This window comes from Eublepharis macularius, chromosome 12, assembly GCF_028583425.1.
Source record: "Eublepharis macularius isolate TG4126 chromosome 12, MPM_Emac_v1.0, whole genome shotgun sequence".
Classification (NCBI taxonomy): Eukaryota; Metazoa; Chordata; class Lepidosauria; order Squamata; family Eublepharidae; genus Eublepharis; species Eublepharis macularius.
Window position 1 is genome coordinate 69,453,869 of NC_072801.1, and position 16,777 is coordinate 69,470,645.

General features: G+C 41.8%; 1 protein-coding gene across 1 annotated transcript; it reads left to right on the forward strand.

Moving 5' to 3' along the window:
- Positions 1-212: 212 nt before the first annotated feature.
- LOC129339694 (vomeronasal type-2 receptor 26-like) lies at positions 213-12,416 on the forward strand. The gene is made up of 8 exons (XM_054994274.1): positions 213-722; positions 3,387-3,460; positions 3,699-3,996; positions 4,688-5,599; positions 7,829-8,056; positions 10,150-10,276; positions 10,757-10,759; positions 11,497-12,416. Exons 1-8 carry the CDS (start codon positions 213-215, stop codon positions 12,414-12,416), a joined length of 3,072 nt encoding a protein of 1,023 aa, XP_054850249.1.
- Positions 12,417-16,777: the final 4,361 nt, after the last annotated feature.

Genomic DNA, 16,777 nt, shown 5'->3' on the forward strand with positions numbered 1-16,777 from the left:
GGCCTGGGCCCTCAACTACTAAAACTATGCCCAGCCAGCGACCTTGGGGGAGCCCAAAATGGCGGCCAGAGCGAGGCCCCAGAGGCGTACAGGGTTAAGCCAGGAAGGCTGGCCACCCGCGAAACAGGCACACTGTGCAGGCCTAAACTAGCAGGCCCGGGCAGGATAGAGCCAAGCCCCCCTCCCCCACCGCAATGAGCCCCAGGGAAAAAATGGCGAAAGCGCCCAAACCGTACCCACCAGGGCCCGCCGCGCCGAGGGAGCACCGCCGCGGCGACAGAAACGCGGCCGGGAAACAGCCCGGCCCGCGCCGCGCAGAAACGATGCGGCGCTCAGCCGCGTCCGGCCAGACGGAGGCTGCAACGGGGGCCAGCCGGAACAACCAGAGCCCGAACGAGCCAGCACAAGCCGATAGAGGCCCAGCAAAGGGGGCACAGAGGACAGAAAAAAACGGCGCTAAGCGCCCAAACCGTTGCTCTGAAGCACCTGGGAACCGCCGCCGCGCCGCTGGAAGCGCGGCCGAGAAACCACCCGGCCCGCGAAACAACGCTGCGACGCCCAGCAGTGTCCGAAAGACGGAGGCTGCAAAGGAGGGGGGGCCCTCAGAAACGGCAGGAGCCCGAGCAAGCCGGCTCCTGCCTATAGAGGCCCACGCGTTCTCCAAGCGACGGCGGAGCAGTCACGAAAACGCTCCGCTCTCGCCGATCGCTTGGAGCAACTGCGTAGGAGGGAAGGGCGGAGATACAAACGGCTCTATCTCCGCCCACCCCCAGAAAGCCCCGGATGGGCGGGAAAAGTCCCATCCTCCATCCGAGGCTGCAAACCCGGCCCCCCGGCCATAGCCACTTGTGGCTGCCGGGAGTGGCCGAATTGACACACTATAGGCTTAGGCACCAGAATGAAGGCCATTTTAGCTGAACCCCACCAGAAGTTTGAAACAGTCAGATTGGAAACTCACAAAGCTCATGGTGAGTTTGCTAATTATAGAACAGATGATGAACTTTCTGAAAGCTCCCAAATCTCTCAACTACTAGAAGAGCTGGGGACTTCAGGAATGATGATTATCTGCCCTGTCATTATCAAGATCCATGTGATTAAAAGCTTCTTATGGAAATCCCACAGCTAACCAGTGACCACTGTCAAAATGAAAAGTTCAAATGCTATAAATGTTATAAACTCCAGTCAAAACAACTTGTGCCACAGAGCTCAGGGAGGTTACTCAGAAGAAGGTCCATTTTTGTCAAAGGTAGCTGTCCTCCCATCTCTGTTAGGGCAAAAATCCAGGCAGGAATTTGTAATGATGAAGAGAGCAAGAGTGGAAGAGTGATTTGGCCATCACACTAGGGTTTGAGAGAATTAGTATAGGATCTCCACGCTGTCCTGAAGCTCTCTCTATTACTTTGTTTGTTGTTTAGTCATGCTCTCCAAGTCTTAAGCTACTGCAAGTTCAGTCCCTGGAATTGCCAGTTTAAAAAGGATCAAGTAATACAGGATGCAGAAGATGTATGCTAGAGAACAGAGAGAGCTGCTACTTATCTGAGTGAACAATACTAAGCTTGACAGACCAATGTCCTCATTCACTATAAGGCAGCTCCATGAGCACTTCACAGGCAGGATAAAAATGCCCTAGTCCTTTGTAGATTTTTTTGTTTCTGTAACTTTACTTCAGTTGGATTCTATTCTGCTTGCACATTTAAGTTAAAATGCTGCATCCGTGGTGTTTTAACCAAAAGAAAGCCTTTTCCAGTTGCGTTTTCTCTCTTCGTGATTTGAAATAGTGATGTGTGATTTTCATGCCATTTTCTGTTTTGTCATACTGAATTTTTCATTAAGATGTACATTTTTCATTAATACTTCAATGTTCCATTTTTCATTAATACTTCAATGTTCCATATTGTGTGGACAAATTCAATTAATTTGTATCTCAAATATATATGTACAAGTAGTGTATACATTGCATAAAAATACCTTCAAACTGAGAACAAATCTAGAAAATCCAATAACAAAAAACAAAAGGACATGTAAGTAAATATAAAACACAGACAATTTGCTTGTCCCTCTTGCAGTTACACAAGTGAATGCCTAGGGAATGATTCGGCTATGGAACTGGAACTGGGGCCACATTTTGCCAGCATTCTTTCTGGTTTTAGGATTGCAGCTACTCCTGCTAATGCCTTCCAATGTTTTCAGCAACAGTTTGAAATCCATTTGCCTTAGGCATCAAGACCTTTCTCATCGTTTCGATAGATCCCGAGATGGTATGATCATTGGGGGATTTGTTTCCTTTAGAGCTATTGAAAATGTTGTATTCAATTTTACAGGACAAGACCCTACTTTTGTAACTGCGTGGTAAGTATCTCTCAGTTTTTTTAAAGATTGAGCCTTGGGTCTTTAGAGAATCTCATCAAACTTGTGTCATTCTTGTCTCAACCATTCCACTGTGGATTTTGGCTCAGTGGTGCTGCTTCAAACATGTTAATTCATCACTTAGAAATTATAGTATCAAGAGGTGATTCACCTGCATGAAGAGGCAATCTCAAATCTAATGTCACAGTCTGAATGTATGTTTCATCTCAATCACAGCTCTGTGTTCATGGATTGAGCTTTCTGTCATCTTGTATAAAACATCCCAGTGTTCGGAAACCTAAGTAAAGATCGTTAACTCAAGATTCTCAATAAGCTTAACTGTAACGAGTTAAACAATCTGACAAAGCAGAGCCTTTAATAAAAATAGAGTGGTTAGGACCATTCCACAGATATAATGATGTCCACCTAGAGGGTGTGACTTTCTTCTCTCTCCTACCACAGCAACCCCAAATGTCTCCACCTCGAAATCCTACTTCCACCCCAGTTTTTCAAATCTCAGTTGAGATGGTTCCTTCCTAAGTTCAGTTTGAAACGAGACAATAAAGACAACTAAGATTGTATTTAAAAATGCTTCCCTCCCTTTCTGAAGGAACAATATTGTGTGAGCCAGTATTTCGAAGATCCCATTGATGCTAACATCCAGGCCAAAATCCTGCACACTGGACACCAGCAGGCCCTTAGAGGGTCATTATTGTATAGGGTGCTATTGTGTAGGGTACTATTGTGTAGGGAACTACACAGGAACTTCATATTGAGCCAGTTCTTACAGAGGATTAACAGTGCAATCCTAAGCAGAGTTACACCAGTCTAAGCCCATTGATTTCAATGGGCTTAGACTGAGCTTAGGATTGCTCTGTAAATGTATGAACATATCCTGTCATCTCCCCTGCTACCCAGAGGCTACTTTTCATATCCCCCAAAGCATTCAATGCACATGCAGGTTTCCAAGATGCAGGACCCCCGCACGAATCCCCTCTTATGGATGTCTCTGATGAGGCTGTATCCTTACTCTTCAACAGGAAGGCATCCGCACTGATACATTCATAGAAGCAAATTCTCTTCCTGAAACAGCTGAGACTGAACCAGGGTTTGTGTAAGACAAATTAAACAAATCAATCAAGTAGGAATTTTTCTGTCAATGATCAAATTCTACTGTCAGGGAGTAGTAAGACTTCTACGTATAAGATGGGGAAAAACCTGTCAGCACGAAGAAGGCTTGGAGTTGCAGCCCAGCTAAATTTCTGTGGTGAGGTCTACAGTTAGATGCTTTTGGAAATGAAACACATTTATTGATATAACACGTTGTCTGCCAAAAAATTTTTTTTTAATAGGGCGATACCTAAAAACTACCAGCATATTCTTGCCTTTGCTTTTGCTGTTAATGAGATCAGGAAGAGTAATCTCTTACCCAACACTACATTGGGATCAAAGATCTCTGACAATTATTTCAATACACGATATATATATCAGAACACTCTGGAGCTACTCTACAGAGGAAATCCGATTCATCGTAATTATTTCTGCGCCAGGAAGCAGAAAGTAAATAAACTGATGGCCACCATCAGTGGACTTCGCTCCGAAAACTCCATTCACTTGGCCAACATCTTAACGATTTTCAAGATTCCCCAGGTATGTGTGTTCTTGGAAATTCATCGATCCAGACATTTAGCAATAGAGATATGCTTTTCAGTATGCTTTCTGTGTTCCTTGCAGAACTGTCAAATTGGTGGTGGAAAGTTCTGTCAAGTCACAGCCAACTTATGGTAACCCTATAGAATATTCAAGGCAACAGCTGAACAGAGGTGGGTTGCTAGTGCCTGCCTCTGGCTCTGAACATCCTGGAGGCATCCGTTCTAAGTACTAACCTAAACGGACCCTGAGTAGCTTCCAAGATCTGATGAGCTCAGTCTAGTTTAGGCCATCCAGGTCAGGGCAAGAAGAATGAATCTTCATCACAACAAATTCATGGCTACCCCACCTAATGGGGCATTCAGGGGAAGAGAGGTGAAGGCCATTTCCTTCCTCCTCATAGAAACACCCATCTTCCTTGGAGATCTCCCATCAAAGGAGTTACCCTGACCATCCCTGATAACCTTCAAAGCTCTCAAGAGCTTCGGTTAAGCTGGGATATTCAGACGACTTACTTAGTAGACACCATTCAGTCCACTGCTCAGAATTCTATTATTAATCATGATTCCTGTTAGCTTCTTGGAATAAAAGATTGTCCAATACCATGCTCTGCCTAAACCTGAAAGTTCATGGTGAATTTTCTTGCCTTCATTTTTGTCACCATTGTTAAAATCCTTATCTTTCATCTTAGGTCAGTTATGGTCCCTTTGGCCTTATGCTGAACGATAAAACTCAGTACCCATATTTCTTCTCAATGGTTCCAAATGATGTTCATCAATATGTCGGGATTGTTCATCTCCTTAAGCATTTTGGATGGAATTGGATTGGTTTAATCAGAACAGATGATGAGGAAGGAGAAATTTTCCTTCAAAACTTGATGCCAAAGTTGTTGCAAAGTAACATTTGCATTGCTTTCGAAGAACTGCTTCCAAAATTCAGGAATTACTTAATGGATGATTCAGTTCAAGAAATCTTAGGAAGGATAGCTTTTAACCTCTTGAACAAAACAAACACCATCCTTCTTCATGGGGATCGTCAGTCTATGGAACCTTTACGAATACTTCTACTCTGCTATGAAATTGATTACAGGCTACCAATAGAGAGAGTTTGGATTATAACATCTCAATGGGATGTTACATCTGTTTACAAAGCGAATGAATTCGCTGCAAAATCCCTCAATGGCACTATGTCCTTTGCGCTGCACACAAGGGTAGAGTCTGGATTTCAGGACTTCATTGACAGCATACATCCATATAAATCGGAGATTTTTTTGATCGAACTGTTCTGGTGTGAAGTATTTCACTGTTCGCTACCGTTTTTTTATCTATATTACCCAAATGCTGGAAACTGCACAGGGGAGGAGAAGCTGCGGAGCCTCCCAGAAACTGTGTTTGAAATGAGAATGTCAGGACAGAGTTACGGCATCTACAATGCAGTCTATGCTGTCGCGCATGCTCTCCATGCCATGTATTCATCGAGAACTTGGAAGAAAGCAATGGTGAAAGGAGGTCATCTCAGTGTTCAGCCATGGCAGGTCACTCACCCTTTTGGACATAACTCACCCATAAGCAGCATCTTAGCTTGCAACAACACAAATGCCACTGTAGGAATTATGTATGTCCATATAATTTATTTTCCTGGGAGACATTTTATGACGTTAACTCATAAACTGCATGCAAAGTAGTTAAAGTATTTTAATCTGTGCCTAATCATAGAAGGACCTTTATCTTAGCACCCCATGCTCTTTTGTGACAAGTGATCTTTGAGAGTTGGCTTAACAGAATTCCTTTATCCAGATGTTTTGTCTGTGTAGTTTAGGAAGATTCAAGACTGTGACTGTAGGGGCAGGCAATTCTTTTGGATCCAAGAACCGAAACATGCAAAGTCTGATTTGTCAAGTTGCTCATATGCCAGAAAACAAAAAGAGTAAGTTAGAATGGGCTAGAGATGTGGGTTGTATTTAAACCCACATGGAGCAAATTTTCACCAGTGTTGGAATCTTTAGGATTTGCCTTTGACTCAGTTGGTGGCTGTGAAGATCTAGGAGGAAATAACAGGGAGAAGACATGCCTGTTTTCTCCCTCCGCACTCCTTCTTTCAGCTCTGCCAGTGTTTCAGCTATTTGCATGGGGATCTCTCCTTGGGGCTAAGCCTAGTGTTTTTCCATTGATTTTTTGTTGTTGTTGAGGCTTGCTCACTCCTAGCTTTTAAGGAGATCAGGAAATTACTTCTCTCTTGTTTGGTTTACCAGGTATTTGGTTACCTTCCTTGCCCTACACCTTCACTACATCAGTTCCAGTTCCTTCTTTGAATAGTACAGGCTAGAATAGGATTTGAGATTTAATCTACAAGAAAATGCCTTTGTGCTTTAGACTGCCCCACATGTATTTTGGATGAATCCTGCACATATTGTGCCTCAGATTATCTGAAGAAGGAGAAGAAGAAGAAGAAAATGAATGAATGAATGAATGAATGAATGAATGAATGAATACAATGGGAAACAATTCTGGCAATCAAATGTTTTATTTTCCCAAGTAGTAACTGTATCAGTTGACATCAAAAAAGCAATGATGTATCTTAAGTCAATTAAGGTTATTGTGGACTAAATTGTCATGATGCAGAATTGAGAGATGAAAAAGACATGGGCCATCAGAGACACTCAGAAAGGGTGCTAGGAGTTTCCCTTATATCCCTGGGCCATAATTTTTTTGTGTGCGGAACAAAAAATCTACTTCAAACTATTGATAAAATACGTTGAAAGTGCATTATCCAACATGTGCAGAATCAGTCAGAGTTGCACATATAAAACTCAAGACCTGCCTTGACGGTTAGAGGCTCTACTACTTCAGTCCTACAAGCTAGTGTAGGGGCAGTCTATTGTTGCTTCGCAATTTTGAGCTACTCTGCACCTTGTAGCAAACCAACAAGGAATGGTGTTTTACCAGAGACAAAGCTTAAAAGCATTCAAAATATAAGACAGTTTAATAAAGAAATAAAAAAGAACACATGTCTTTTATGCACATCCAAGGAGAAGATGTATCCAGAAAACTAATAATATCACCTTGAGGGCGTCAATCCCTCTGGGATTCTTTGCTCTTCCTGCAGACATTCAGCTGCCCTCCTCTCTGTCCCTTTAGGCATTCCATTCTAAATGGTAAATCATTGTCCTATTTCAGCCAGATCCATTAGCATATGCAAGCATTCAAGGACGTTGTTCATCAGCAGGAGGGCTAAACCTTGGGCTGCTCCTTTCTGCCAGCTATGAGTTTGCAGACGGGTTGCAATTTACAAATAGGGCCATTTCAATAGTTGAAATATCTGGAGTGAATGCCAGATCTCTAACAAAGTGGCATGCAGTTTTCCCTCAATACAGACACTTCAAACAATATTGTATTTGAAGAAAGATTTTAAACATCGAATGTTCTAAAATTAACGATTTTCTGAAATTAAAAATGTATTGCACAGATTGAAGGATTATATCTCTGCAAGTTCCAGAATTCTAATGTCAGGTCATTTTTCATTAGTTTCTTTGTATATGTATTTTTTCTCTCCCAATCTAGATGTAGTTGTTATTTTTTAAATTTTTAAATTTTTTTTTAACAAAATAAGGATACAGAAAAAAGAAAAAAGGAAGGGGAGGAAAGATTTTTTAAAAAAAGATTTAAAATGCACATTACAAGGACTATTCAAATTTTAGTAAACATGTAACATTTAAGATATGAGTAAAGTACAACATATTCATAGTACTTAGGAATATTTTCTTTCTCAGTCCTAATGAATTGTAATGTCAGCTCAACTTTCTTCTTATATATTTTTATCTTTCCCAATCTAGATGCATTTTTTTCTGAGGAATGTCCGCTTTAACAATACTGCTGGGGAAGAAATCTTCTTTGACAAAAACGGAGACCTGGCAGGTGGCTTTGATATCATGAATCTGATCACCTTTCCCAATCAGACTTTCCAGAGAGTGCGAGTGGGATGGATGGACCCCTGGTCTCCTACAGGCAAAGAGTTCTACGTTAATGAAAGTGCTATTGTGTGGAATCAGAAGTTCCAGCAGGTGTGGATAATCATTTTAAAATAAATGATACCTTTGGAAAACTATAATAAAGGGGAAATGCAGTGTTACATATAATAGTCAATCCAAACTGTAGTTATGCCCGCCATGGTGGGTGTAGTGGTTAAGAGTAGAGATGGGCACAATCCAAAATTTTTTAACAATCCAGCAGATTGTTGATTGGCGCCAGCGACTATCCCAAATTAACAATCTGTGCCGATTATCCCCCGTTCCCGATCCATGGATCATGGAGGCCAAAGCGGGGCATGCTGTATTATGAGGGAAGGTGGGTGGTGCTGGTGGCCACTGGGCCTGGTGGGCATGGGGAGGCAGCGACGAGCCACCTCCCCTCAGGGGGCGGGGGTCTGGCCACTCACCAGCGGCACCCCCCATGTGCCTGCCCGCCAGGCCAAACTGGAGCACGCTGGTATTCCCTGTGCAGGAAGGACGGTGGGTGTTGGTGGTGGCTGCCAGGCCTGGCGGGCACGGGGAGGTGGTGGCGAGGTCTGTGTTTGGCCGTCAGAGCTGCCTCTCAGGGTTTGCAGGGATGAGATTGGAGTGCCCATGGCTACAGAACACCCCCTTCCCCCTCCCTACCCTGGGTGTCTTCTCCTAACTTGTGACTGCTTTGCTGCTCCATGGTTGGAAGGAAGCCCTGCTGATTAAGGAAAGCTGGGCTTCCATTCGGATTTCCAGGGCAACAGAAGGAGGGCAAACAGAGCTCAGGCATGCCCCTGGCTCTGTTGCCAGGGGAATAGATTGCTGGCGCCTGAGTGTCTGGATCCCCAATCCGAGCCCAAACGCCCCGATCCAGGCCGGGTCACGATCACGCAATTGCCATTATCGTGTTTTTTTTTTTTTTTTATCGTAATGCGGATTGTGCCCATCTCTAGTTAAGAGCTTGGTACTCTAGTCTGGAGAACTGGGTTTGATTCCCCACTCCTCCATTTGAAGCCAGCTGGGTGACCTTGGTCAGTCACAGCTTCTAGGTGCTCTTTCAGCCCCACTCACCCATGGGGTGTTTGCTGTTGTGGGGATAATAATCATATACTTTATAAACTGCTCTGTGTAAGTGTTAATTTGTCCTGAAGGGCGGTATATAGATCGGATGATATTATTATATTGACCCAGAGAATTCTTGTAGATTGGGGAATTTCATTTCTGAAATTAATTTTTTGGGCCATTGATTCCTCTTCTTCTCTATTTCTCTTTTAAGAATTGGACTTCTCTTTCATTTAAAGATAAATCAAAGTGCCCTTTTATAACCTCAGCCTTTGCAATTGATATGCACCCCGTGGCAGTGTTCTAACAGGAGACAGGAAGGGTTGGGAAGACGCTGCTTGCCTTTCAGCATCTACCAAGTGAAATTCTGAAATCTTGCAGAACCTCCCATCCTGTCCCTCCTTTCTTCCAATGTCTCTTTGATCAGAAAGGTATTGATTAGAAACTGATTCTCAATTTCTAAAAACAAGAAAAGAAACAGATAGTTGGGGAGAGACTGGGTAAAAACAATTAAGAGAATTTCTGTTTAGTCAAAAATATCTCTGAATACAAACAATTAAACAATCAACAAAGTACCTTTTAGGATAACCACCCAGAATAACAAAACAATGTGCAGAACTGTCCATCAAGAAAAAATGTCTCAGGAGGAGGTCAGGGAGTAATGGTCTCCTGTACTGGGGGGTTGCGTTGGCCACAACATAGAAGTGTGTTTCTGTACTGAGGGTGGGTGCGGCCCCCATCACCCCCTGTTGCTGAGGTGTCTTTTGTCGGTGGTCATCCCTTCCTTGTGGGTCCAGGAGGGTGACTTCCGTACGTTTTGAAATATTGTCAAAGGAGGTTCAAGCACCACTGAGTGGAATTTCAGAGGATGAGTGGAAGGGTGCAGCTGGGGTGGTAGGTTGTGGGATGGAGAGCAGGAAAAGAAAGATCAGATGTTGCTTTAAGGCAAAGGATTCAAGATGCGGGGTAAGTAGCACCACAACTGTGATCATCAAACATATTCTGGATGAACTTATTTCTGCGTTCTTGTGCAAAAAGATCAGAGTGGAAAACTGAGAGATAAAACTAACCACCTTTCTTCTGGTTATCCATAGAGCATTCCTAAAGCTACATGTGTCCCCAACTGCCACTCAGGGTACAGCAGGATTGTTCAGGAGGGGAAGCCCATTTGTTGCTATGATTGTGCTCAATGCCCTCAAGGGAGCATTTCAAACCAGACTGGTAAGTGAAAGCCTTTATCTTGATTGGGGGAAATTCCACATGCCTAGCATTGAGCCCTGCCATATCAATATTCTGTATAAGAAAGGAGTAAATGGTTCGGTAATTTTCGTTTTGAACAGCAACAAGGACAACTCATGGTTTGAGTCAACCTGACATGGCTTTTCTTTTCTAGAGAATTTGCCCCTATATGTTCTCCACAAGCTTAGTTAACTAGTCTGATGATCATCTAGGATATGTTACCGTTTGCATATCCTAGGAGAGGAAATGTTTGGCAACCTTCTAAACATGTTTAAATTTTTCAAGTGACATGAATTTCAGTAACTGCAACAACATCTCAAAGAACACATGCAGCATTAAGCCTATGGCACATTATGAGGGGGCTGTTCTAATTCAAGTATTGTTGCGTTAACGTTGCTCTTTTGCAACATCAACACAACAATAGCCAGGAGACAGGAAAACTGTGAGCAAAACTGTTTCCAGCAGGTAGCCATACTGTTATGCAGTAGACAGCAGGATTGGATCCCAATGGCACCTTATAGATCATCAAGATTTTCAGGTTTTGGACTTTTGAGAGTCAGAACTGCCTTCTTCGCATGATTTGAGCAAAATAGACATGCATTAAAGTTTTCCAAAGCCTAGTCAGAACAACGGAACTGATTGAATTTGATTACTCTGCCCATTTCTTCAGGACTGTCTCTTTTTATGAGGATTGGAAGATGGCTCATGTCAACAGTTTCTGCAATGTATATTCTCAATGGGTACACTTACTAGTTTGATGGCTTTTGTTTTGATAACTGATGACATGAATTTCAGTAGTTGCAAGTGCAACAACATCTGAAAGAATGTAGGCAGCATTAAGTCCAGGGCACCTGTAAGAGGAGATCTCTGGATTTAAAGTATATAGGGCAGTACCTGCTGTTTTGCACCATTAATACTACAAAATACATGATACAGAATAACACTGAGCAAAACCAGTTCAAGTAGGTCACTATGTTGGTCTGCAATGAAGCAGCACTGGAACCCAGTGGAACTTTACAGATTTTCAGTGTACAATAACTTCTTTCAGAACATTGTTTTAATAACTGATATCGTTATTTTTGAATAATAGTGGGAAAGTTTCATTTTTTAAAAAAAGAACGCAGTGCTGTGTTCATAGGCATGATAATGATCAACCATTTGTGTGTATTTGTGAATACTGAGACCGTGATTATGCATTTCAGATGCTGAAAAATGTGAGAAATGCCCTGAAGCCCAGTATTCAAATAGAAAACAGGATGAGTGCATTCCTAAATTGATCTCCTACTTATCCTTTGAGGACCTGATGGGAGCAGGTTTGGCTTCTGTTGCCATTTTGGTTTTTATAATTACAGTTGTTGTGATGGGGATCTTTTTGGCTCACAGAAACACACCTATTGTGAAAGCCAACAATTTCAGCATCACATGCATCCTGCTCTCCTCTCTGATGCTTGGCCTTCTGTCTTCCTTCCTCTTCATCGGCCAGCCTGGGACTGTGACCTGTCTCCTCCGGCAAACACTGTTTGGCATCATCTTCTCCCTTTCAGTTTCTTGCATCTTGGCCAAAACCATCACTGTGGTTCTTGCCTTTATGGCCACAAAGCCAGACAGCAGGATGAGGAAATGGGTGGGGAAGAGACTGGCTCTCTCAGTCATCATGTTTTGTTCTTTGATTCAAACTGGCATCTGTGTTGTTTGGCTGGCAACATCATCCCCCTTTCCAGAATTTGACATGCACTCCGAGGTGTCTGTGATCATTCTACAGTGCAATGAAGGCTCAGCAGTCATGTTTTACGTGGTTTTGGGCTACATGGGTCTTCTGGCCATCATCAGTTTCACTGTGGCTTTCCTAGCACGAAAGCTGCCTGATTCTTTTAATGAAGCCAGGCTGATCACCTTCAGCATGTTGATTTTCTGCAGCGTTTGGGTGTCCTTTGTCCCAACGTATCTCAGCACCAAAGGGAAATACATGGTGGCCGTGGAGATCTTCTCTATCTTGGCCTCTAGTGCTGGCTCATTGGCTTGTATCTTCTTCCCCAAATGCTATATTATTTTAGTCCGTCCAGAACTGAACACCAGAGAGCAGCTAGTAAGGCAAAAGGAAACAAAAGCCCTTCACACCTAACTCTTAATGCCTCTTTATTTTTGAACTCTCTTTCTCTTTCCTCTATACCCAATTTAGTGGCGAAAGGGCAACTTTTCAGTACTGTGTTCCACAATGCCATCTATGTCACAGTACAAATATTATGAAGAAGAGAATTGTATTTACAGAGAAGGAAAAATTGAGATGTTTTTGGACTGTTGTCCCACTCTTCCTGTAAGCTTCCCTCATCCTCACTATGTATGTACTTATGTGTCGTCCATTCACAATGGACTAACGGCAACCCCAGGAAGGGCCGTTCAAGACTACTCAGAAGCAGAGCTGGTGTGCTATTGCCTTCCCCTACAGAGTCTTCCTTAGTGGTCCCCCACTGCTTCTGCCACAGATTATTTAGTTGCTATTTTATGTTTGATGTTTTTCTAGAGATCATTTGTTCCTGTTTGCAGTGCATAAGTCCTTCTTGTTTTAGATTTTTTCCTTAGAGTGCAAAGGTATGCAACTCAGAGCAGCCACATTGTGTATCCAGAAATTCTAATAAAAACATCAGTGGACCCAACAACTGTTCATTCTCTAATGCCATCACATGTCAACAATTCCCTTTAAATTTCAACAATTCCCTTTCAATTAGGTAGCATGGAGCACAATATTCGAGATAAAATTGTAACTCTTACCTAGCCTTTAACAGATCAGATCGCAGAAACCATGGTATCCAAAAAGCGGACCGTGAAATAAATCTTAGGATAACACTATCGGACGAGATCCAATCTCTGCAAAAATATAACAATGGAATGCAAGATGGAAAACAGATACACTACCCATATTGACAAACTGGTATTTAAAAATCTGGCATTATTTTATATTTGGATATACTCTATCTAGCAGAAAATTATCCTAAAACCGCCAATTTTATGGAAAAATGGCTTTCATTTTTTAAATATATCACTCTTAATAACATACAACCATCAAAATGCCATACCAAGAAATTTTAAACTCATAAAAATTGGCTTAATATTCACTAAAACGCCCTCAACTAGATAGCCCAGGTGAGCCTGATTTCGACAGATTTCAGAAGCTAATTAGGGTCGGCCTTGGTTAGTGATTGAATGGGAGACCTCCAATGAAGACCAGGATTGCAGAGGCAGGCAATGGCAAACCACCCCTGTTAGTCTCTTGCCATTAAAATCCCACCAGTGGTCACCATAAGTCAACTCTGACTTGACGGCCCTTATATCCCGCCCTCTCAACAAACGGGCTCAGGGAGGGTCATGACATCATAAAAACCACACTTTAATATACAATTAATAACAGTTAAAATCATAAAAAGATAAAATCAACAGATCATTAAAAAGTGGAGCGGAACAAAGCAAAAGCAGCAGTTATCCTGCAGAAGAATTTCAAAGCGAGTTTAGGAAGAGAGACTGCTGAATTGCAACTGATAATGACGCTCAAGACAATGCAGCCACCTGGACTGAATTGAGACCTAGGTTGCCTGTTTCATTGCCAATGCTGATTTCTCCATTCCTACCACCTCTTTGCATGTCCCACCTAATCCAATTATGCCTGTTATTGTCATTCACTCGCTATTTTCATTTACTTGCTATTGTCATTCGGCATCGGAAATTATTCCACTCTCCAAGTTATAAGGCCACATGGATTCACATTCTAGCTGTATCTGAAGTGAGCTATGACTCACAAAAGCTCATACCCTACCACAAATTTTGTTAACCTTAAAAGTGCTACTGGGTTTTTACTCTTTTCTACTGCAGTTAGGCACCGGTGATGCTGGTTAGGATTTTTCTTTTAATTCTCATTTCTAAATTGACCACACCAAGGGAGTTCTATCCCACCCATTCAAAGTCACCATTCTGATTGAACTTAAGTATTTCATTGTGGAAATTGGCATGATTGGTACATCTTGCACAGCTTTTGGGACAGAGAGGCTGATAGGGCAATCTTGCAGCTTCACAGTGCTGAAGGGACTGTTATGACTTAGGAAGGGTCCTGGTTTGGAGCTGTTGTTGGGCTCTGAAGGCTCACCTAAGCATAAGACGTTATGCTGATGACAAGGGCTTTTTTTGAGCCGGAACGACCCGGAATGGCATTCCAGCAGCTCTTTAAAATACCCACGTGATAGGCGCACATATTGAGAGGTGTACCACCACATTTGTGGGTCATAAATAGCAAAGAAGAGTTCTGCTACCTATCCAAGATTTGGAGAAGTGTTGGATGGTCTGAACAAAGCCAGCAGAAGCAGCTGTTTTCAATCTCCCACCCCGTACAAAGAACATCTATAATTGTTTTAGGGATGTTTTCCTCTAAAGTGGTAGATGAAACATTCTAAATAATAAATATGTAACCCATGATTCAGTCTATTAATGCATCTTTCATTCCCAGGATAATGTGACACATTATAGTGAGATGTATAAGAGGAACATTGTTGTAAGAGTCATTTTTTTTGCTGTTTTTCTCATGCAATAAAATTGTTTAAAAGTTTGTCCTGAAATGAGGAACAATTATTTGTAAAGGTTATTGGTCTGAGAAGCCTAAAGATCATGTGAGCAAGAAAATCCCTAAGAGCTGATCACTGGCTTTGCTGCATAAGACGATCGGCCCTGCATTGTCGTGTCCTTAAAAGAGCCTTATGCCCCATTCCCTCGGGTGATAGAGCAATTACTCGTCAATGCATCTCTGCATACTTTTCCTGTGTTGAGGTAATTCAGGGAACTTTTTTTTCCCTTTTATTGCAATTGATTTAGTTATCAGTCTAAACACCAATGACTGATTCAAATTTAGCACAGTTGAAAAAAATTGCATGGCATACTTCTACGCTTGATAAGACAAACTGGGAAATATTTGTTTGCTTGTGATAACTTTTGAAAAAAAACTTTTAAATTATAAATTAACCTTGCTTTACAAATATGACTCAGATGTGTGTGCTAAATTTCAGTCCAGCTCTTCAACTAATTATCTCGTAAAATCTCTTCCTTTTGAATTTTTTTCTTTTCTTTTTTTTCTCCCCACAACGGCTCCTTTTCGAATAATCCTCACACCCCCCCCCCCACAAGCCATATGCATTTGGATAACTCTCTGAGGGCTATGTGAGACTTTTCCGGAGAAGCTGTAAACATATTTTCTTCTCCTGTGGTGCAGAGAAGCTGAAGCTGTGTTTAAGATATCCGTCTCTGCGATTATCTAATTCCCCATGGATGCTTCTACTCTTCAACACCCTTAGGGAGTTCTAGTGACCACTAGGAAAATTATAAACCATGAATGAAGAATGCTTTTAATATACCCTTCCCATTTAGAGAAGGACTTATAGAGAGGCAGACTCTCTGTCAGACTGATAATTGATACATTTGCATTGTACTGTCCTAATTACCACTCTAGACAGATTGTGGTTTTCATGGAAACTCTAATGAACATGTGGAGAGAGGCAGATTTGCATCTCAGTGGAAGATTTCTGTGCAAGATGATGGTATTCTTAGTGTTGCTACTTGTACTGCTGCCCCAAGCAGGAAGCAAATTTCATTCTGTTCAGTGTCGCATCAGTGGTCCCCATCCTATTTGTCACAAATACTATCGATCAGGAGACTTCATCATCGGTGGCATTATTTCTCAGATCTTTACGCTTCTCAGACCAATAACCTTTAAAAATAATCCTTCCTTCCAATCCTTTCATGACTCTCTGTAAGGACTTAATTTGTAGGGGGAGAAACCCCAAATCATTGTACCTTTCTCATTTGAGTTAGTGCTGCTTGTATGTTCATTCATTTGGGGATAATGATGCTGTTCCTGTAGATCATTCATTGCCTGTTGCTGCTACCCATTTGTTTTAGTGATGCTGATGTTATTTGATGCATTTTGAGTCTCTTAAAGTTAGATTTTATTAAATTTGGTTGATCATGAAGGGGAACCTTAAGAGTATCATAGAGAGAAGGAATAAAAATATCTTTTATGTGAAGCATTTTTTCTCTCCCAAAGGAAACCAAAATAACTTAAAAAGTTTTTCTTCTCTTTTCCATTTTCTCATTATTACAACAACCCTGAGAGAAGAATTAATGGCCTACACTTACATATTAAACTCCCATGGCAAAGCCATGGCCTCCCAAATATTAAATGGATAGTCTAACTGCTACTCTGCACTGGCACTCTTAAATAAAATATAAAATATTTGTTCAGATAACTTTCTCAGCAAACCAGTCCTGTTCTTTGGTTTCAACGGGGCAGGAAATCCCTGGCTTTTTAGGAAAGAATTTTCATAATCAGGATTACTGATAACACTAGTTGCAATGTCTTAGAAACCTAATTTTCCCATAACTGTCCCATAATTTCCCCATAAGGTCCCATTTTAATTGTATTTTATTTTTATTATTTTAATAACTGTA

Coding starts and splice junctions, on each gene's coding strand:
- LOC129339694 (XM_054994274.1), top strand. CDS start 213: ATGGCGAAAGCGCCCAAACCGTACCCACCAGGGCCCGCCGCGCCGAGG. Junction 3,461..3,698: donor GAGACTGAACCAGGGTTTGT/GTAAGACAAATT, acceptor TTTTTTTAATAG/GGCGATACCTAAAAACTACC. Junction 3,997..4,687: donor CGATTTTCAAGATTCCCCAG/GTATGTGTGTTC, acceptor CTTTCATCTTAG/GTCAGTTATGGTCCCTTTGG.